Source organism: Natator depressus, chromosome 7 (assembly GCF_965152275.1).
Source record: "Natator depressus isolate rNatDep1 chromosome 7, rNatDep2.hap1, whole genome shotgun sequence".
In the NCBI taxonomy this organism is placed as follows: Eukaryota; Metazoa; Chordata; order Testudines; family Cheloniidae; genus Natator; species Natator depressus.
Genome location: NC_134240.1, coordinates 22,267,221 through 22,290,678, shown reverse-complemented (window position 1 = coordinate 22,290,678; position 23,458 = coordinate 22,267,221). Strand labels below are relative to the sequence as shown.

Here is a 23,458-nt window from a genome sequence, read left to right as displayed (position 1 = left end):
GTTGAGAGATGATTGATTAAAGTCTCTTCCTAGCCTGGTTTTGCAACCTCCCTTGTGTCCACAATTGTTCTGTGCAAGTAATGATACCCCTCCCCCTCGGGTATCTAATGACACCTGCAGAGTGGTGGTAGTCTGTGGGCAACCTGGGGCAGAGCCAAAGGGAGCGACTAGAGCAGCTGCCAGCACAAGCAGGCCTCCACGTCCAAAATGTGTTTCTTGCATTTAAGCACCATGCACTCTCTCTTCGTATGTTCACAGCCGGTCTGCTCACGGCAAGGAACTTTTTGTCTCTTTTGCTGGAGAGACGAACAAGCAAACTTGTTTCTGTACTAAAGGTAAATTCAACTGCTCCTCTGGAGTCTGAAACAAACTACAGCTGGCAACCCTCATCTGTCCTTGAATGCCCCAAATTACATGCCCTCTTTGCTGTCTTCTTGAGCAGTGCCTCCCCTGGAATGTGCATTTGACGGGGGTGGGAGTGATGGAGTGTATGGTTGATTCTCTTTGGTTTCAGATGCTTAGTTTTAGCATAAACATGGCTGCTGATCTCTGGGGCACAGAAGCTCACCAATTAGTACTGGCCCTAGGAAGACCATTCACATCAAATGGTTCTGTATGGAGTTGCATAAAGCTGCATGGGACTCAGGCGCCAAACCCCTCAATCTCTTAAGCGAGGTAGGTTTATAATAGCAATATACCACTTGGGCTAAAACCGAAGGCAAATAACTGAAAGGGAAGAGCAGGGAAAGGAGGAGCTGCAATAGTTTAAAGGGGATGCTGGTGCGGGTTGCACTTCAGATGTGCTTATGTCATTTACCCAAAGATTTTGCTGGGGCAAAACCCCAGGCTGACTAAGTTGTCTCTTATCTATTTTCAATTTCTTCTTGTGAACTAGGTACCAGAGAGAGGTGCTGGGTGGATAGACTTGGAGAAGGTTGTCCTTACCCGTCACCTCTGACCAAAGGTGCCACCTCTTGGGCTGAGAGGGCATTTCAGTGTCCAGGGAACATGCAGTTTTTGGTTTCTCAACTGGGTCTGTCAGGCAACTGGTACCAATGACTGTGGTGTCTCTTGTGACCAGGATGCTTGTCCATTAGGAACCAGAGCCAGACCACTAACTCATTTCACAGGAAGTCCGATGTCATTAGAGAAAAATGGTGTTACTCCAATAGTACATTGGAGTGACTTGCTGTGGAGTACTTGCAGTGCATTGAAGATATGTTGTCAACACACCCACCTACCGTACTTCCACCCTAGCACAAGTGGTGCCACTGATGTTCTGATTGTATCTTCTTTGAGCGTGTCTTAATAATAGCTGTGTCTGCGCAATTTAACTGCACGCTACTATGATGCTGGCATGGCAGGGTACCACAAATGTGGTAGCCAGCAATCTCAGCTCAATCCCCTAATGCTTTTCCCTAGCTTCCTGCTCTCTCCATAGCCTTTAAGGCCAGCAGGGACCATTAGATCTTCTAGTCTGACCACATGTGTAACATAGGACACAATGCAACCCCACCCACCCAGGAGAATTGAGTGGAGCAAAGGCCGTGCTCCGTGATCTTGGCTCGGTCTGGTACCCCATGAACCTTAACCAGGAGACACACGATCAGTACAAGTTTTTATAAGTATCAAATGTACTTTAATAATAAAAACCTATTACAAATGACACTTGCTTTGCCACCAGCTTTCCCCATGCTGCTGTACTGGAATGGTCTGCCATAGGGACCAGTGGGCTAGAAGCTTCAGTCACTACTTTAGCAGTAATTGGGGAACCTGACAACTGGCTGGCTGTAGTGTGGATGCTATGAACCCATGGCAATGAAGAGTGGGCCTAGCACCGCTCAGCTGAACTGGTTGTGCCTGAATCAGTGAAATTACCTAGTGCAAACAGCCCTATAAGCTGCCAAACAGTTCTTATCTAATAAGGCTGGGATCCACAAAGGAACCTAGATGTTGTATTGCTAAGCATCATGGTGCCTAACTTCTAGGCATCTGGAAGATCACAGAAACAACACTGTGATCCACAAAGCCACTTTAGGTGCCTAGGCTCCGATGTAATGAATGGGGAGAGAGAGCGAGCCTGAGAATATGATTCACAAAAGCCAGCACTGTAATTTTATAGCCCCACAGCCCAAGTCAGCTGAGCCGTGCTCCGAGACACGGTGCGGTGGGTTTTTTATCGCCATGTAGAGATACCCTAAAACGTGTTTAGAGGCAATGCACTTTAGACACCTGCCTTGCTCAACATGAAACAGGTGGAGGTGGTGCCCACCTTAAACTTTTAGCTCAGCAGTTAGAGCACTCTGCCAGAGGCGGGGAAGAGGATTTGAACTGAGGTGGGGGTATTCCACCTTGCAGGAGAGTGTGCTAACTTCTGAGCTATGGGCTATGCTGATGTGGAGCTCCCTCAGTCTCCTGTTGAAGTTGTCGCACTCTGGATAAATGATGAAAGAGTAGTTGGAGCAGGGAGATAGGACCTGGGGTTTCCCACCTCCCAGGTGGGTGCAGTAACTACCAGACTGTAGAGTCATTCCCGTTCTCTGTGTGTCTCTGGCCCAATGACTGTTCCACTGTGGATAAATAGTCATTGAGCTTCTGGTCACATCTGAATGGGACCCGATCCAGTAGGTGTGCTTGGAGGCTGCCTACTAAATCGGGCCCCACACGTGACTTTTAGGTGGCTGAACACCTATCTCCCCCTAGTTTGTGGATTATTCTGCGGCTTGGTTGGGAGACAGGCATCCCGACACCGAGAGGAAGGCAGCAGCACACGTGCCCAGAAACAGGAATGTGGGCCCCTAGGGAACTTTTACACTGAAAAACGTAGGTGCCAAGCGAGTTGAGGTGCCTGTGCGGTTTGACGGGAGATTTCTGGATCGCTGTAGAGCGGCAACTAGGACTTAGAAGCCTCAACCTGAAACTTAGATGCCTAAGTACCTTGGTGGATCCCTTGTTGTACTTTTGGTCACTACTGCCCCTTGTTGCTTTTGACCTGGTATTGTAGAGGTGAAAGGCTCAGTGCCCCAGTAGTTATTGACCACTGCCAGTCTCCATGTGTATTTCAAACATTATATTGGGTTTGTGACATCTGCACTGAAATGCCTTTGCTAGCTTCTCAGGTGTGGAGGCAGCTATGTGAGGTTTATACGTTACAAGAGCCCTCCAAAGATGGGAAGGCCTTCAATGTATCTGTCCCCAAATGATCAAACTATAAGGCCTTAGTGCTCCGTCTCAAAGGACAACAAAGTAGAAAATTTAAAATTGAGATAAAGAAACACTTTCTGACACAATTGTATAATTAACCTGTGGAACCCACTGCCACATGACCTCTCTGAGGCCAAGAGTTTAGTCAGCGTTATACCTCTGTATGGATAATGAGAACATCCACTGCTACAGTAGATAGCGAGAAAAGAGAAGGAATATGAACTCTTTTGCTTTGTGCATAAGTCGATTTCTAACTAGCAAAGTTATGGAATAAATGCCCATGAGGGAAGTTTTTTCCTTATTGTACTCAGGAGGAAACCGTGCACCGTCCTCAGAAGTATGTGGTACTAGTCACTATCCGAGACAGGATACTGGACTAGATGCACCATGGATTGAATTTGGTGGGGCAATTCTTAAGTTTCTAATGGTTTTAATTGGGTCCTAACTGGTTTGTGAGATTTTAGATTTTGAACTACCTGAGCTCACTTAAACGAGGAACCAAGTTGGAGACTTGAGTGATTCTACCCACAGCAAGAATCAGAGGGCCTGTTCCTTCCAAGCCAGCTATTTGGCAGGGACCACTTGAGCATTTCCTTTGATCTTCTGGCTCTGCAATAGAATGCATCATGATATTGCATTTAGTAGTATTGTACACGCACAGGGAGTGCCATTGTAAGTCAGGATTAGCTAAACACAACATTAAAAATAAAGCCCAGCTATTAATTTAATGAGCTCCTTGTTACAAATGTCATAAAGCAAGTAAGCAGGAGCTGTACCGGTACTGGCAGTACCCACTGAGGGGATGGACGGGGGGAGCCATCTGATTTTGTGCCATGTGACGATGCAACGTTTGGTTTTTAAACAAATTAATTCTTTAGTTTTCTGCCTTAGCATTTTTAGCTGCTGAAGAAATCTGGTTAGTAACTGCAACCAAGCCTCATGATTCCTGATGAGCCAGGGGGAGATGCCCATTCAGGATTTAGCTTAAATCATAGCAGCTGAAATAAAAGCTCACAAAAGGCAGAGAAATTGATCTTTATGGGCTGCTTGAATGAAAGAGCCTTGATATTCCCTTTAATCCTTATTTACTTATTTTTCTTCTGCAAGCCTCTTTTGTGTTGGGTTTGGTTGGATTTTTTCCCCCTCCTACTCCTTAGCTTCCAGTTTGCCATTGCCAACTAACAATAATTTCCTTGGATTGCAGTTTATTGGATTAAACAGATCAATGCTGTGCATCTGTGAGGACCAGCGTTGCACATGGAGTGAATTTGGCTGCTGTATCTATCTGCTGCAGGCTTCCAATGCCACCTTTTACCCTGAGATTTGTGCTTGTTCCCCTGTCACTGCTCCACAATCACAAGGAATTACAAGTGGTGGGGAAAAGCCCAGTAGCTCCTTCTGCAGGAGGGTGCACAGCTGGATGGGGTGCGAGGGTTTAAGGCAGTCCGTGTGCGGTGGCCATCATGGGATCTGCAATCTAAGAGGTTAGAGTCTGAGACATGGGGCTCAGGGTCCTATGACTTCTGTTTCTTGCTCTGTCACTGCCTTTCTGTGGGGCCTTGGGCAAGTCATTTCACCTTTCTGTGCCTCGGTAAAACACCACGTTGCTGAGCAAGGTGTAAATGCCTTGACAGACAGACAGCCTTATGGACCAGAGCTGTACTGAGGATGTCCCTGCCCAAGAGCCTCAGCTGACCATAGTCATAGCAGCGTGCCACGGGAGGGGAGGTAGCCTTTCCAGTAGACAGGCCTTGAAGTCCTTTAGCTCTTCAAAGGGCAAAAGCACCTTGGATTCCTCTTGGAAGACTACAGGCAGCCAGTGCAGCTCCCTAAGCACTAGTGGTGTGTGGTCCTAACATAAAGCTCCACTTATTAAGTGATTTGCCTTATTCTGGCAAATCGTCTCAAGATGTAGCTCCAAGCAGAGCACATTACAGGAGTCTGAACTCAGGTGACAAAGGCTGGGGTAAGCGGAGCAAGGCCTGCATCTGGGAGAACGGCCACACTTGCTTCACCAAGCATGTTCGACCAAACATGGTTTGGGAGCCAAAATGACCCATTCTTGATGCCCTGCCAAGACTGGGCCACAATATAAATAGTTCACCCTAAGACAATTTAGACTGCATAGCTGAGGGAAGCATAACCCTTTTCCACAAGTGTCTGAGAGCAGCCGTGCTCCGCTGCTGGGAGGCAGGCTGTGTGTTCTGCAGTGCATAGAATCGTAGGGAGAAGCGGGGCCCCATGATATGAGGAAAGATTAAAACAACTGGACATGTTTCATCTTGAGAAAAAAAGGTGGGGAGGGGCAGGGGCCTGGTAAGTCTTCAAATGTGTTAAGGGCTGTTATAAAGAGGATGAGGATCAATTGTTCTCCATGCCCACTGCAGATGGGACAAGAAGTAATGGACTTTTAATCTGCAAGTAAGGTAGATTTCAGTTGGTTATTAGGAAAATCTTTCTGACTGTAAGGATAGTTAAGTAGTGTAATAGGTTACCAAAGGCTGTTGTGGAATCCCTGTCATTGGAGGTTTTTAATAACAGGTTAGATGGCCACCAGAAAGGTCTACTTGGTCCTGTCTCACTGTGGGGAGATGGAATACACAACCTCTCGACATCCTCCTAGCCCTACTCCTCTATGATTCCTCCACTGTTTAAGCCAAACTGCATTGTTCTACTGGCTCTTGCTGTGGTCACTTTCTACAAGTGCTCACCTTGTTACTGTGCGTCATGGGATTGTATGGGAGGTCCAGCTTGCATGGTTCCGCAGACAAGCCCAGTCCACATCAAGGAGCGAAGGTAAATCACATTCAAGAGCAGTGTGCTGCAAACTCACCCTGTGCCTCTCTCTGGCTACCTCACTTGGGGCTTGAACGTGGTCTTCTAACACTGATATACACACTCCAGGCCTCCTGAGGAAAACACTGGCACTGATAAACCACAATGCAATAGCAACCCTACCACAACAAACCAGCAACTGCATTCGATGGAGGAAAAACTGTTCTTTTCTCCTGCAACAGCTTTTTGTATTTACTTTTGGGGAAGTAGTTATAATAAGTCAAAAGGAAAATCTGATCTTAAACATCCATAACGAAGAATGCCCTTTGACAGACTCAGGTTGGTGGGGCTTAGGCAGCCTCTTTGTTTGGCGCTCCTAACAGTTTGTGGGGCTTTGATTTCTTTGACGTGTGTGAATTGGCTTGGTTTTTCCTAGTGTTACATGTGCTTCCTGGCATCTGCCCGCCCAAGTTAGACACTCGGCTTTAACCTTATTCACTTGTAGGTATTTTTAAAATGGTAACTCTTACATGTGTATTAGAGGCGGCAGCAGAGATCCAGCCTGAAGCAGCTACCTCACACACGGACATTTGGGCCTGTCACAAGGTCAGCAGCTGCTTACATAATCCACCTTGGTACAATTATTCTTTCTCTTAAAGGGACATTGGGCAAGTTGTTTTTCATGTTGTTAAATGAACATAGAACATAAGAACGGCCATAGTGGGTCAGACTACAGGTCCGTCTAGCCCAGTATCCTGTCTTCCGACAGTGGCCAATGCTAGGTGCCCCAGAGGGAATGAACAGAACAAGTAATCATCAAGTGATCCATCCCCTGTCTCCCATTCCCAGCTTCTGGCAAACAGAGGATAGGGACACCATCCCTGGCCATCCTGGCTAATAGCCCCAACTGGGTAATAGCCATTGATGGACCTATCCTCCATGAATTTATCTAGTTCTTTTTTGAACCCTGTTATAGTCTTGGTCTTCACAACATCCTCTGGCAAGGAATTCCACAGGTTGACTGTGCATTGTATGAAAAAATATTTTCTTTTGTTTGTTTTAAACCTGTACCTATTAATTTCATTTGGTGACCCCTAGTTCTTGTGATATGAGGAGTACTTCCTTATTTACTTTCTCCACACCAGTCATGATTTCATAGACCTCTATCATATCCTCCCTTCGTCATCTCTTTTCCAAGATGAAAAGTCCCAATCTTGTTAATCTCTCCTCATACAGAAGCCATTCCATACCCCTAATCATTTTTGATGCCCTCTTCTGTACCTTTTGCAATTCCAATATATCTTTTTTGAGATGGGGTGACCACATCTGCACACAGTATTCAAGATGTGGGCATACTATGTATTTATATAGAGGCAATATGATATTTTCTGTCTTATTATCTATCCCTTTCTTAATGATTCCCAACATTCTGTTTGCTTTTTTGAGTGCCGTTGCACATTGGGTGGATGTTTTCAGAGAACTATCCACAATGACTCCAAGATCTCTTTCTTGAGTGGTAACAGCTAATTTAGACCCCATCATTTTATATGTATAGTTGCAATTATGTTTTCCAATGTGCATTTACTTTGCATTTATCAACACCAAATTTCATCTGCCATTTTGTTGCCCAGTCACCCAGTTTTGTAGCTTTCTGTAGCTCTTTGCAGACTGCTTGGGACTTAACTACCTTGAGTAGTTTTATATCATCTGTAAATTTTGCCACCTCACTGTTTACCCCTTTTTCCAGATCATTTATGAATATGTTAATAGGACTGGTCCCAGTGCAGACCCCTGGCGGACACCACTATTTACCTCTCTCCATTATGAAAACTGACTGTTTGTTTCTACCCTTTGTTTCCTGACTTTTAACCAGTTACTGATCCATGAGAGGACCTTCCCTCTTATCCCATGACAGCTTGTTTTGTGCTTGGCTTGCTCAGATGATGGAGTAACCTTCCTGTCTTAACCACACAGCTCTCATCTCCTTTTTCAATGGGTAACATGGATTTCCCATTCACCTGTGTTTTATAGGGGGCTGAAGCCAATGTGGCTGGGTTTGGCTTACTTCCTTTTAGTTGCTACAGCATTAGTGATGTCAGCACTGCTTTGGGAGTAGGATTGTTAGTTAATTAGTGTGCTCACAGCTGACTGGCTCTGTAGTGGCAGAGCATAGCATATTGCAAGGGGCTGGTTAGTGTGTATACCACTGCCTCCTGCTGGGATAGAATCAGAACTGCTCAACTGTGTGTCAGGGTCTTATACTGCTAGTAACTAAAAGAAATTCTCCTTTAGTTCAAATGGTAGGGGAGCAACAACCAGGAGGAGCTAAGTTCTAATTGGTCTTACAGCATCAGGACAACCTTTAAGTGCTAGGTGGCCATGGATTTATTATAATATCGTAGGTCCTACATAAACAACATCTTTTTAAAAAAAAAGATGGCAGAATGGTGGATTAAAGAACCTAGACATCTAGTATCCTGAGGAAGTTCCTATTCCAAAGTGGAAGAATTTTAAGGCAGGTCAGACTTTGGCCCTTCTAGGTCATGTCCTCCTTAAACTGTTTCCTTCCGTTAGACTCCTTTGCTTTCATGCAGGAATTCTGTCTGTATTTGTTCTTTCTCGAAGGCTTTCATAGAATATCAGGGTTGGAAGGGACCTCAGGAAGTCATCTAGTCCAACCCCCTGCTCAAAGCAGGACCAATCCCCAATTTTTGTCCCAGATCCCTAAATGGCCCCCTCAAGGGCTGAACTCACAACCCTGGGTTTAGCAGGCCAATGCTCAAACCACTGAGCTAGCCCTCCCCACATGGTACAAATTATTGGCATGGACCCAACCTTGTAAAATGCTTTCCAGGGAAAGTCACTTGCACAGTACAGAGAAATGGATGATTTAGCAACAGGAAGCGACTCAGGAGGAGGAAGAGGGGACACTGAGTAGATGGGGCAGCACAAAATCATGTGGTGGAGCCAAGACAGGATGAGCAGAGCAAGTGGTTTGAGGAAGGCATGGGTGTATGAGGTCAGGGATGGTGAATGGAGCAACTCCACGGGGGTGTGTGAACACCACGGAAATCATTTAAGCAACTTGACTAGAAAAAGGATAAATGGTGAGCCATGGAAGCTTTTGCATCAGCTGATCCAGTGCTGCCACAGAGCCCGAAGTGTGAAATATGGCCCCTCACTGCTGCCTGCCCACACCTACCACATGGCCTGGCTGGTGAACCATGGTGCTAATCCCATCTCTCCCTGGTTCTCCCTATTGCTCTCCTGCTGTATCCTGGAGAGAGGTAGCCCTGGAGAGAGGGGGACACATAAGCTGCTGGGATGGCAAGTGAGTCTGGAGAGAGTGAAACAGAGGAGATGGATTGGGAGAGGGTGGAGAAGTGAGGGTGAAAGGGACAAAGAAAGGGGAGAAGAGAATGAGAAGTGTATTTTGTTCCACTAAATACAGCAGGCTGACCTGATGGGCTGATACATGGCCTCAGGCAGCAGGGGCTTCCTCATCCCTCCTCTACCGCACCCTGACCCAGTCTCCAACTGACCGGACTTTTCATCTAGCCTCTTGTAATCTCAAGCTTAACAAAGTCACTTTACGCAGTGTCCTGCAATCCCTCTCGCTGCCAACTCTCCTCCCTAGCAAACACTCAGGGATAATGGGATCAGGCCCATGGGGACCATTGTGTTGCTAATGCTGCTTTGTCTCTTGCAAGATAACCAAGTGGAAGCATTGCCTAGCAGATGGCTTCCCAGGCTGACAGCTTCGTCCCCAGCAGGTCTCAGGTTTTAGTTACTTATGACAAATTAGCGTCTGTTAAAAAGCAATCCCGCTCCCCACCTCCCATGGGAGAGAGTTTCAGTTCTTCCAAGTCAGTAATTGCATTGGGTACCCAGCTATGCCCTGGTGGAAAGTTCCCATGGGGGGCTGCCTACTGGCTTCTTCATCCCCACAGTAACAATGGGGCAAGGCATGGCCAGTGTCACACATAAGTACATAGCAGTGTCACATATACATAGCTGCAGATTTCACAGCCAAGAGTTCAAATTGGTTCTGAGCCAGGAAACCTTAAAGTTAGCCTGTCCTTAGTGTGTGTGCCCAGCTATCAGCCTCTTCATGGACCAATTGCAAATTCTGTATCTGGATCTAAGGCTGGACTTCAGACCTCCCTCCTTTCTATCCCAGAGATGCTCAGATCCAGGGCAGTGGTTGGTTGAAGCCCATCCCTAGGGTTTGCTAAATCTGATGCAGAGATCTTGAGTAGCCTTGGTATTCACTTAGCATACCGTGTGTGTGTGTGTGAGAGAGAGAGAGACCCCACTGCTATGACCATGGCTTTTAAAGTGCTCATGGATTCATAGTTTAATGCCAGAAGGGGCTCCTTAGATCATCTTGTTTGATTTCCTGTTTAGCACAGGCCATTGACTTTCTCCCTTGTCTCACACCCAATAACTGGCTGTCTTTCAAACTGTGCACTTCCTCTCCCTGGTCGCTCCCTTTGGTGTATCAAGTGAATGACTCTGAAGTCTGTTTACCTGCATTTTGGGACTTCCCAGGGCTGGGAAGTTAGTGCTAGGGTCCCCTATGTAGGATGGGAATAAGGCACTGGTCACTGCAGAGGTCTGTCTGTCTCCGGGACACTCACTGCCTGGCTACACCAAGAGGCTAAAATAAACGTGTAAGCAGTGTCAGGATGAGCTCCACCCTGACATCTGGTGGTGAGGTGTGGCAAGTTGTGGAATAGAACTTCAGGGGCCGATCTCATTTGCATAGGCACATCCACCCCGCCTAGAATGAGGCCATAGCTGCCCAAATGGTCACTTTGGCTGCTGTGGGATCCCCAGTGTCTCTGTTATTGGGGCAGGAAGAATAAATTGTTGTTACCCTGATTATGGGAACTGTGCTTGGAACTGTACTTGGCCTTTTGTTATGATGGAGGGACTCACCATCAACTAAGTAGCACTCGCTAGGCAAGGGTCATGGGTTCCAAAACTCTGTGAATGGAGAGAGGCTGGGGACAAGTATTAATACTTGGTGGCATGGGCCCCTGGGTGAGGGTCTTACATGCTAATTGCACTTCCTTCTCTCTCCACTGTGGAATATCAGAGCTAATTTTGATTCCATTAGGAGTCTAGTTACAGGCTGCTGAGCTCACTTTGGGCTAATGGTGCACCAGCACTGAGGCTCCCCTACTACAAGCTGAATTCACCAAAGAGCTGAACTGACTAAGAGCTGAAATCACTGAGCGTTGTGTTAAGTAGTGGGGGAGCCTGAAGATATATTGTGGAGCAGTTTGTGGGATGGCTGGAGTGCCTTGTGGACAGGCTGGTGGAGCAGTTCATTGGACGGCGGGAGCTGCTTGTGGGATGTGGAGCGGAGCAGTTCGTGGACCGGCTGGTGGAGCAGCGGAGCGGAGCCGAGCAAAGCAGTTCGTGGGGCGGCTGGCGGAGCGAAGGCCTATGGAGCTGTGGGGTGGTCAGCTTCAGATCATGTAAGGTGCCTCTTACCTCTCTCCCCCCCCACCCCATCTCCACCCAGGGTGGGAGGTAAAGCTCTGCAGATAAACTTTCGAACTCTGGGGCTGCCCTGACCAGGGACAGAGACTTTTGGGTCATTGGACTTTTGGGACTTTGGGTGATTTGGGGTTGCTGGACTCAAGAACCAAGGGGAAAGGACACGCCCCAATTTGTTTGGGGTGGGTTTTTTTTGCTCATGGGTTGTGTTACGAATCCTGTTGATGGTGTTTCCCCAACATAATGCCACATTGTTTCTCTCTGTTATTAAAAGGCTTTTTGCTACACTCAGACTATGTGCTTGCGAGAGGGGAAGTATTGCCTCTTGGAGGCGCCCAGCGAGGGTGGTATATATTTGTCCCAGGTCACTGGGTGGGGGCTCGAGCCGGTTTGCATTGTGTTATTGGAATGAATCCCCTAGATATTGAACCCGGCCCTTGTTGCTGCCAACTATGATGGGCAGAAGGGTTACAAACACAAGGAGCAATTGGTGGCTTCAACATGCTACTAACTGGGGATAAAGCCGTGTCCATCCATATCAATTATTCTAAGATGACTGCATGCCCAAAGCTACTCCTGCCCATCCACAGCAGCTGTTCTCAGCTCCATTGTAGAGTGCTGAACTCTTCAGGGCTGCTCTTGTATATATGAATTTGGCTGCTTGATTCACCTCTGTCAATTGTTTCCAGGCTTGCTGAAGGTCTCTTCAATGCCTGCTCCTGTCCATCATGCTCAAGACTTTAGTGCAGTGACCAGGGGCTTGTCATTAGCATAGTCCACCCCACTGACCTTCCCACCGGGGTTGAACCTGGCAGGGTTTGTGTTCACCCTCAGCCCTCAGTAACCTTGCTCAGGTGTTCTCAAAAATGTTGCATCTGACCCTATTGTCTATGAGGCTATCTCTGCAAGATCTCCTACAGAGGAGTTTTGTTGCCTTGTTTCTACAGAGGGAGACACACCATTATCCTTGTTCTTCCATCTCAGCCAAAAGAAACAGGGTAGAGGGAAGCAATGAACTGAGAGGATAAAAGATCCAGTCCAGCATTTTAGGTGCTAATCAGGCATGGTACGTCAGCACAATGAGGCATTAAACTCCAGCTGCCCTTGCCAGGAGTTAAGGGTCCCAGCTGGGGATTCTGACTGCAGGAGCAGACTGTGAGGTTCAGGAACTGAATCGCTGCCTGCCTCATGTCACTGCATTTCAGGGGAGTTGCAGGTGCTGAGCACCTCCAAGGATCAAGCTGTAAGGAAGGGAAGGCAAGAAGAACAGAGTAAGTGGAGTTTGGGTGTGGAAAGTGAGCTCAGAAGAGAGAGGGGGCTCAGTGCGCAGGAGAATGCTCCAAGCTGAACGGGGAAGCCAGGGTAGCAGGCAGCTCGCTGAGAGTGGGAGGAGGTGTTGGAGGGAGCTGTAGAGTGAGAGCACTGGGACGAGTGCGGGGAGCTAATGGGGGAGTTGGAGCGGAGACATGGGTGGGGAGAGGTGGTGGCCGACGCCTTTTTAAGATGATGGGTTCTAAGTACTATTCTAGGAAGGAGGCACATCCCCCAGACCAGCAGGTGGAAGCTTCATGCAACTGAGCTGCTGTTGTCTGCTCCAGAGCCAGGCAGAGTGGGGGGATGTGTGTGTGGGGGGGTGACTCTGCAGCCTTTCTGCAGGGACAAAGAGAAAACATGCTAGAACCCCAACAACACAAACTAGTTTGAAACCCTCCAGCTCCTCCTGGAAGCAGGGAAATGGAGCAGGAGCTCTGTTGTCAAAACACTCCCACACAGTTGTTGGTTGTTGTATGTGATTTCACTCCACCTGTCATGTACACTGAGGAGGAAAGGGAAAAGTGACAGTGCTTCCCTCAGTCAGGGAGCCTGCTGCCCACACAACAGCAGTGACTTCTGGGGCCTGGCTGCAAGTGCTACAGTCCTGCCTTGGAGAATCAGAATGCCCTGCCACCCAACATGGAACACAACCTCTGCCGTTTAGAAGTGGCCACTATGGGCTACTGCAATGGGGCCAAATCACCAGGGCCCAGGTCTGCCCCTTCCCTCTCCTGCCTACTTAACCTGAAGTCCTCCTTCCGTAAAGTCAGGTCCAGAGTGATGCTTATCTAGCCCATGAGAGCTCCTTTCTCTTAGTCAACTTCTCCCTCTCCTCTGCCTCTGTGGCAGCAGCCCCTCTTAGAAGGGAGGGAATGAGGGGTGCTCGACAGATGTGACGATGGAGACTGCAGCTTCCTTTCTTGGTAATCTGAAATGGCAAACAGCATGATCGGACGCATGGCAGCTGACCCAGGGGCTGGTCAGTGTAAGCACCCATTGCCATGGTGTGTAGGCAATGCCCACCGTTTGCAGGCCCAGAGAGCTCAGTAGCTGTCATCTAGTGACAGTGGTAGGCTAGAACCTCTGTGCACGCTGGTGTCCCATCATGTTCCTATTGTGCAAATCATTAAACTCCAGCTGGTGAGAGATTTCTATTCGTTTCTTTCAGTTGTACTGTTAGTGCCTGGGCTTAGGGCTGATAATTTGGGTTCTGCAGAATTAGGAGTGAACCCGAACAGCTCTGTAGTCAGGTACACACAGGTGAACTGAAAAGCTGCAGTGCTTGTGTTTAGGGGGGTTTTCAGGGCCTCAGGAGCTGGACCAAGCTTTGCTCTCCTCACAGTATGTGCACCCTCCAGGACCTGCAATAGCAAGAAGAGACCAGATTTTGTGCCATCTCAGCAACCCCGGGAAAGCCTGTGAAAAACACACACTTGCAATAGGAAAGGTCTAGCCATGCCCCTCACTGGTCTAAGGCTATAGGAAGTAGATCTGGTGGAAGCTGGAGCTCAGCCACTCATACTAGTCATTCCAGACAAGCGGTCAAATTAACCTTCAGCCCCCAAAGGCCATGGCTAGCACAGCATGATGGATCAGCCCGTGAGTGTGTGCGCACCTGTGGGCAGTGCTGTACTTAACCGGAGTATGACAGACCCATTAGGTAATAGCGCCCTCTGCTAGCTAAGAAGGTGCAGCTTCTCCTTGAGCTTGCTGGGACGAAGGGAGACTTTGCTGTGGAGCAGAGTTCAGATGCTCCCATTGCTGCCTGTTGGAAACAGCTTCACGACTGTGATAGTCGAGTGTCTAACCACAATGTACAGGGCTGTGGAGAGCTCAGAGTAGAGCACATTGGACAGGAATGGTGAGCTACATCTTACTTGGCTGCCTGGGCCATACCTGTCTTGTGAGTCATACGTAGCAGTTTGTATCTTCAAAGCACTGTACAAACAGTGACTCTAGGGAGTCACAGGCCTTTCCCAAGCACCATCCGGCCAAGGGACCGAGCGCTAGTGAATGAAGCATTGGTGCCATTACCCCAGTTAGCAGATGGAGACATGGAGATGCAGCCAGGGGAAGGGATTGTTTTTCAGCCTACCTCCTGCATGTGTGTGCTCACTTTGCAACGGTGGGCACAGCAGCTGTATGTGGGCACCGAGAGTTTGCAGGATGCCCAGCTGGCCATTTACCAGCACACAGCCCCAGGTCTCTCACATAGGTTCCATGTGTCAGGCCCAAGGTTATGCAGATTGGTTGTACAGCCCAGATCTCCCAAATCCCTTCTCCCCTCCCCACATCCTTGTCAGAGAATCATAGAAATGTCGGGCTGGAAAGGACCTCAAGAGGTCATCAAGTCCAGCTCCCTGCGTTGAGGCAAGACCAGGTATCTGTAGACCATCCTGACAGGTATCTGTCCAACCTGTTCTTAAAAATCTCCAGTGATGGGGATTCCACAACCTCCCCTGGAAGCCTGTTCCAATGTTTAACTATCCCGAGAGTTAGTTTTTCCTAATACCTAACCTAAACTTCCCTTGCTGCAGGTTAAGCTGATTGCTTCTTGACCTGCCTTTAGTGCACGTGGAGAACAATTGATCGTTGTTATTGTTCTTCCCTTGTTCCTTCCCCTCCGCCCCCATTTTCCTCTCCCCTAATGAAGAGCACTGATGATAAGTGCCATTAAGTTGGCATCCAGTTGCTCCATATAGTGCTCCCACCTCATCTGGTAGCCAGTGACCTACATCTCCAAATATCGAACCCCTTCAGCCATGGGTGTAGGAGGGCTGTGAGCTCTTGGGAACAGTTGCTGCATTTCACCAGTTACCTACTTACCTTGGGAGGGGGGGAGGACATACAAAACTCCCCCCGCTCCTCAGCACTGCTTAGTGGTCCCTGTTGTTATAGGGGACTTGCACTCTCCTCAGACAGTTCTCTTCTCTGTCAACCAATTAGGAGCAACACATGAGTTATTTATATGCACGCAATTCCGACATACCCAAACTGGAGACCACACACACAACAAACTCACACAAACACACACTGGCACAAAACAGGGTCTGCTTCCTTAATTATCTCCTGGAAGCCAAAACAATTAGAACTCTTTGCCGTCTTCTTCCCCTTCCCCCCACCCCCCACCATCCCTTTATTGTTCTTGGGCAAAAAAAGGTTAATTAAACTAAAAAAAAATCCTTTTTTCCCCCTTCTTTAAGCATGAGACTGTTAATTTTCTCTTTATATTTGTATTTAATTAATTCCTGCAAAGACTCCAACTATATGTTTTTAGTATAATTTCTTCCTTTGTCTCTCTCTCTCTCTCATTGTTATCTTCACATATTCAGCTCCCCCCCCCCGCCCCTTTCCCCCAGATTTGAAATTCTATTACCATTTCAGAAGGCAGGCGTTTGAAGAGAAAATTGAATACCCGTCCAGCCTTGATAAGAAGGGATATTTGGTACTAGCACCAATTTGTGAAGCAGATTTGTTTTTTTTACCATTGTTCCCCCACCCCCCACCCCATGCATATTGCTTGTAACCTGTAAAGGGGGGGGGAATTAAAAGGCAAGTGCGTGTGGTGGGGGGTGGGACTGGCGAGGGAAGGGGAAGACTATAATGTCGTTTCTTTTAGAATTAGCAGCCCCTCTGTCCTTTCTCTGCCTAGTAAATGTGTCATAGCAACAAGGCATCCTACCTCCGCCTGGCGCTCTGTGAGGAATGTGTGGTGACATTCATGACAAGCTTTTGTGGGGTCTTCCCTGCATTTCCCAACCCCCAAGGACGTGTCTCTCTCCTTTCCTTCTCATCCCACCCCTTTATTATTCCTGGAAAGCCTCAAGCGCTGAATGCACACATGCCATCCTGCAGCAAGTAGGTGCCAAAGCGAGTCACGTTCTGATTATGAATGAAGGCTGGTGGGGGCCAGGGGAGAACTTTGCCCCTTTCCCCTCCCTCTCTCTTTGCATAGACACAGCAAGAGGCTGTTTCCTGAAAGCAGTCTCATTTCCCCTTGAGAATTTGCTCTGGCCAGTGGGAGTTCTCCATTTCGTCCTGCCAGCAGTGCCCCCATGTGAATCGGCCTGCGCTGTTGCTGGGTTAGAACAATTTTAACACTCACCCCACCTGAAGTGGGCTGTAGCTCACGAAAGCTTATGCTCAAATAAATTTGTTAGTCTCTAAGGTGCCACAAATACGCCTGTTCTTTTTGCGGATACAGACTAATACGGCTGCTACTCTGAAACCCACCTGTATAGGAGATGGTACAAGGATTTCCTTGCCAAGGCACCAAAGCACATGTATTCACACACAATGCATTCCTATCTGTACTCACCTGGGTACATATGATACACATTCATGCAAGGCCAGCCGTAGGTGTCCCACTCAGGGTGGGAAATGCTTTTGGCGCCCTGCAAACAGCTGAGTTAAAGAAAAAAAAAACAGGCTTGGTGAAATGGCCAAACAGCCCCCCTTCCACCCCAAAATGGCCAAACACTGAGTGATGGGGTGCCCCCTTCCCCCATCAAGCTGTTGATTCAGTGCCCTCAGAAGTTGGCACCCCAGGTGACCACCCTGATCACCTGCCCCTAAGGCCAGACCTGCATTGAAACATGTATGTGGATTTGTACAGGTATGTGGATTTCCAGCATGCCTGTGTCTGCACACACATTCACGTATATTCATGAATGCACATATCCATACCCTTTTGCGTACTCACACATTCATACCCACACACATGCACACATTCATAGATGCTAGTCATTATCTTCATCATCATAATCATCTCCTTCCTCAGCACCCTCATCTGTAGCCGTCACCCTGGCACCTCCCAAGGGCTATGTTTCTCCCTCCCCAAAGCACACAGGCAGGGATACAACTGCTGACACCACTATGCCTAATGCATATTCAGTAGGGGTTTCTCCCCTTTCCCTTATTTATAATTCCCTTTTCCCACAGGTTATGAGGCCTTTTACCTCAAGCTTATTAGAATATACATCAGTTAGTTACCATGGCATTCTGGTGGTCAGACATGTGTGGGTGTTCCTAACTTAAAATATCCCAAGCGGGTATAAACTAGAATCCTGTGGTTACCTGTTGGCAGTTTAGTCATTACAGCATTCTCTTAGGGTCTGGGGTGACTCCTGGTTACCTGCCCGTGCTAAGGATTTTGGGGCTTATGCCTTGTTTAGCTAAGGTATTGTCTCACAGGCCTGAAGCTTGTAGGCTCATTGCTTTACTCCCTTAACTTGTGCCTATGCCTTACCTCGCAAATCCCTGTACCTGCAGGCTACAACCCAAATGCAGCAGTTATGACTCTGATGTCTGCAGAATGACACTCGGTTGGTATATCTGAGTTCAACAGATGGTGTTTTACTGTAACGTCGTCGTGTTGTATCAGAACGTGCTGCTGCAGCATCACCAACCAAGTGATTTTTGGGACCCAGGAATGTCCCTTAGGGCTCATCAGAATAAAAAAAATTGTTAATTAACATGCTATTAATATTATGTTCTCCTTAGTGTGGACAAGGACAGGCATGCTACCAGGCTGCGGCTAATCACAATGGTCCTTATCAAAGTCATGTTTAACATACTGTTAGCTAAAACATCTTCCAACACGATTCATTTTCCCTTTGAAGACAGGAACATAGGACTGGAAGGGACCTACTGAGTTGAATCCAGTCCCCTGGTGTTGCAGGCAATGTACCCTGAGATGTACTAAATGTGCCTTCAAGCTGTGCTAGCAGGGTACAGGATTCACCCCATTGAAAGCAGGATGATCTCAGAAATACCAGAATGGGTGGCAGTCCTAGGCTAAGGCCAGGCTTACAGCACTACATGAAAGCTCTGTGCACACTTCCCTGTCCTTCCCCATCTCTGTCAATGCACTTCAGTGATCCGCAGCACCCCTGCTTTCCAGTCTGATTGATCATCAGCCAGCCCCTTTCCCCCACTAGCTCAGTCCCAGGCCTCTTTGGAGCAGAAACATGATTGTCCTGGCAGGGATCACTAGATGGTGCTGTTACACAGAGTGTTACAAATTCTTCTTCGCGGGCTAGCATATTATTAGTCCTGGAGGAAACCACTATATTGTTGTTAGTCTTCTGAAGTGTTTTTTTCCAGGGAGCTGTGGTAATCAGTACGGGACTTTGTTCTCCGCCGTAATCTTTCAAGCTGGAGTTAACTCTTGAGACAGAGTTGCATCCTGGGAACTGGGAATTGAAGTTTGGGCTCAGATTCCTAAAACGACGGATTGCATGAATGCTATTTGAGCATGCCTGTTCCAGGACTGGAGTATATAGTATAAAATTAACAAGTTGTACTTGACAATATTCTTATGTATTGATATAGCACCATAGGAGATGCCCGGCTCTTTTGCCTCCATCCATCTTTTGTGAGTGGGAAGAAGCTGTGGCATGGTGAATTGTGTGCAGGTTGTGTTGTAAACACAGATCTGCTGGGGATTGTCTACTTGACCTATTTCACTTATGGATGGGGTTTTTTGCCTTCCTCTGCAGCATGCGCCATGGGTCACTTGCAGGTTTAAATTAATGTAAATGGTGGTGTCTCTGTAACTTGCAGTCTTTAAACCATGATTTGAGGATGGCAGGAACTCAGCCAGAGGTTCAGGGTCTATTACAGGAGTGGAGTGGGTGAGGTTCTGTGGCCTGCAACGTGCAGGAGGTCAGACTAGATGATCATGATGGTCCCTTCTGGCCTTAAAGTCTATGACCCATGCAGAATGTGAACGTAGCTCAGGTGTCTAAAATCACAGGCTAATGAACTAACCTAGTGACCTTACGAGTGAGAAGTGTCTGCAGATTCTAACCATTAAAACCATCTTCTGGCTTTGGGGAAAGTGTGGGCGTTACTGGGACAAAGAGTATGATCTAACTTTGGGGTGGCAATGGGAGGCTTGAAGGAAGAGCACCGCTGGGGAACAAAGCCCTGCCCTTTGGCTCTGTGCTGGGTGGATACAGAGGGTAATAGGCCCATCTGGCTCTTGGCAAAATCTGATGAGTTTTCATGCTTGTCTGTTTTTTCGGGGTGGGATTCAGAGACCGAGGGGCCTGGATCAGACCTCATGGTCCACAGCAGCATTTATCTCAATGCCCGTATGACTTCGCCAAGGGCTCTTACCCCTTCCTGTCATGGGTGGGCAGAGCAGAGGTAATGACTGTGTCTCTAACCTTAGGCTCTTATGGTTCTTTTTCTCCCATGTCTGGAGATATGAGATCTGTTCCTAAGAGGTGCTGAGCACTTCCAGGTCCTGTTGTCCTCTTGAGCTGGGCGGCAAAAATTGGATGACATTGCTCATGAAAAATTAAAATATTCCAAACCAGTTTTTGTTCCGCAGGTTTGAAAAGGAGGCATTTCTGTTCACTCAGAACGTTATCAAAAATCCTCAGTGACCAAAAATGTTGGTTTTTAGTCCTCTCAACTTCCCCCCATTTCTTTCCCTTTCACGTCTCCCCCACTATTTTGCCACTGTAAACGGGGGGAGAGGGGAAAAGGGAACACTGAAAAATGTTCCTTTGGGGATTTCAGCTGAACAAAAAATAATTTTTTCACAAAAAATGTGTTTTCCAAAAAAAAGTCTGTTTTTTTGGGGGGGGGGGGAAGAGGGAAGGGGGAAATGAGTTAAATGTCTGCCAGCCACATTCCTTTCTGACATATACTCCTTGTAGGCCTGTGGCCCTCTCAGAGCTGGGCTGAAGTTTGATGCTCTCTGGCTCTGTACTGCAGTGGGCTGCTTGTCTCTCTAGATTTTGGATGCCCTGTGGCGGCCACGTGGTCAGTGCCACATCACGGGATTAACTGGAGTCTGGCCCTTTCCCCATTTGCTGTGCAGGCCCCATGACCTCTCCCAAGATGTTCAGTCACACCCTGTTCCCCATAGGCCCATTTCCCAGGGGCCAGGCTCACTGGCTGTAGCTGCCCCTGATTGCTGCCTCCCCAGAGGTTCCCGTTAGGCAAATGAGCAGCTAGGACAGGATAAGCTGTGCCAAGCTGGAGCAGCAAAGGAGTTGTTGGATCAGGCCTGTGGTGTGCCTGGGGTAAAGGCCGTGCACTCTGCACTCACTCGCTCTCCCTCTTTCTTTGCCAGGGCTCTCGTCAGTGTTCGGCAGCTGTTGTCTCAGCCAGTGCAATTGTCAGCCCTAAGGAGAAGCAGGGTTTCTGCTGCGTGAATCCCCCTTGGATTTCTGATCATGCTGCACAGCAGGTAGGGGCTTGGCTGCTGTTTGGCCTCTTCACGGTTACCTGGGGCACCTGATTGTCAGCAACCTCCACTCTCCCCAAGCTTTGCTAAGCTTTGTCCTCCCTCTTTGGTTTTGGGAGGGGGGAATCCTGCATGGAGGATCCCAGGCTTCCCGGCTCCTCTATGGCGCCTGCCTCACAGCAGCTGAGGAGGGAGCACTAGGCCTCCCTTTGATGCACATCAACAGGGCGAGGTGCCCTAGAGACTCCAGTGATGCTTGCATGGACCATGGCAGCTGCCCTCCTGGCCTTCAGAGAGCATCTCCTGCCAATGGCAAATGTTGTGAGAATCTAGTGCCTGGGGCCCATGTCACCCGACCTTTTGCTGCAGCCCATTCCTCGCCCTGCTTCCCTTAACATCTACTTCGTGCCACCTGCCCGGGCCTCCTGCTGCTGCTACAGCAAGGCAAGGAGCCTGAGCTCCAATCTGACCCGGTTTTGCTCCTTTAGGGATGTATCAGAAACCTTAAGATGATTGAAGTAAGGGAGCAGCTCCATCAGAGCCCTGTTCTTACCCCTTCCCTGGAGGATCCACTTAGCCCCAAAACTGGCTAGCCATTGGGATGGGCATGTGTTTCCTATCTTGATAGGTTTTTCTATGGTACCTAGACCCTTGCAAAGAGCAGTGCGTACAGCCTAACTCCCGTGTGAGGTAGGGAAGGATCATTATTACAGTCGGGCAAAACAATTGGGGGGAAGTGTAATTTCACCCCAAATATCATTTTTCAAGACAATGAAACTATTCGGGTTGAATTTATCAAAATGTTTGGGCTGAAAAAAATGGGGGAAATTCAAAAAACTGGAAACATTTGATTGCAGCCACTTCAAAATTAAACACCGTGATTTTTCATTTTGAAATGGCATTTTGTTTAGAAATGTAGCTATTAAAAAATAAGCTGAAAAACACTCCAAAATGATCTGAGTTGGAAACTCCCCAAACTGAGAGATCAGTTATTTACTTGGCTGTAATTGTGATCCACAGTTTACAGCTGGGGAAGTGACTTCTCAACGCCATGCAGTGAGTCAGTGCTTGAAACTGAACCCAGCTCTTCTGCATCTCACTGCAATTTCTTAACCCCGAGACGATCCTTCTGGTAGCTGCTCCCTCGGACCTGGGCCCCTCCACCCCTGTCAGTCCGTATGCAGGGAGGCTGAGCTGCTGATATCACCCGCTTGCCTGCCTCCCCCTTCTCAAAGGGAACTTGGGCCAGCAGAAGACTCTGTGACACAACCTGCCTGGTGCGTCTGAGCCCAACTCTGAGCCAGGAGGGAGACAGATGGCACCTTGTACTGCCGCCAACATTTCTAGGAAAGGCTCTTCAAGGAAACTGACAACACCAAAGAGAAGAAGCTGCCCTGCCACGTGGGAGACTTCCCATGCGGGCCGGAGCAAGGAATGCCATGGAGACCAGTCCAGGGCCCAAGGATGGGCACTTTCTCCTACCGTGCAGGAGCTCTGAGTTCAGATCCTGAACTGGCAGGGGCTGAGTGCTGCAGCGTGGCCCACATACAGCCCGCTATGCGATAGCTGGGTTTGGAACCGAAGCCAGGAGGAGATGGGAGTGCTTTGGAACTGGCTCCGGACCCAAGGAGTCGTGTTCCTGTTGCAGAGCGAGCCGAAAAGTTTCCAGTGACACTTTTTTTTTTTTTTTTTTTTTTTGGAATATGGTTTTTTCATCCAAAAAGGAAACTTTGCTGGGGGATTTTAAATTGGGTTGAAATTTTCCACTTTTTAAAGTTAGAACTGAAAATTTTCAGTAAAGACTTTGGGTTTTGATAAAAGCCTTCAGTTTTTGAAAACCAATCTTTTTTTAATTTATTTTTGTCTGAAAACTGAAAATTGTTGCGGAAAATGTTTTTCAAAACCAAAAGAAACAGGAAAAACAAATTGGGAAATTAAAAAAACCCATAACAATAAAACCTTCCCCACCCCCCTGTGTAAACATTATTTTCCCACAAAAAGCAATGGGCATATTTTGCCCAGCTCTAAGCTGTTACCCTGTGGGAGACCTGGCTTCAGATCCCAGGCTGGGGGTGATGAAGTGACTGGCCTAGCAGTTAGAGCTTTCCCCAGCCATGCAAGTCGTGGTCCAAGTGCTAGTCTCAGTCTCCTGGGTATTGATCTGGCAGGGGCTAGGAGTGCTGTACAGAGAACATGCCAGTGCTGCCAGCTCTCGTGGTTTTATCATGAGTCTCCTGATTTAAAGCCCCGTTCCTGGAGACCAGTGAATATGTGTAAAATAGCCCCGCATTTATTATTACTAAATACCCTCATACTTTTTAAGTCAATCTCATGAAGTTTTGGGGCCTGGCACAGGATGCCTGAGTGTTTGGGGTTGGTAATACTGTGTACTGAGGCCAGATACCATCATGATGGGCACATTATAGAAATAGCTAAGTAGAGACAGAGACCCAC

The 23,458-nt window shown here is 47.9% G+C and overlaps 1 protein-coding gene across 3 annotated transcripts in view; it reads left to right on the top strand.

Annotated features, from left to right (window-relative positions):
- Positions 1-22,665, top strand: part of CHCHD6 (coiled-coil-helix-coiled-coil-helix domain containing 6) — a 198,419-nt gene extending 175,754 nt beyond the window's left edge. For 2 of the 3 annotated variants that reach the window (XM_074957639.1, XM_074957640.1), the window contains exons 9-10: positions 20,891-21,007; positions 22,025-22,663. In XM_074957639.1, coding sequence (XP_074813740.1) covers positions 20,891-21,007; positions 22,025-22,117 — 210 coding nt within the window. In that variant the 3' untranslated portion in view covers positions 22,118-22,663. Of the gene's footprint in view, positions 1-20,890; positions 21,008-22,024 lie in introns of all 3 variants that reach the window. The other variant, XM_074957638.1, reaches the window with a different exon arrangement.
- The last annotated feature ends 793 nt before the right edge of the window (positions 22,666-23,458 follow it).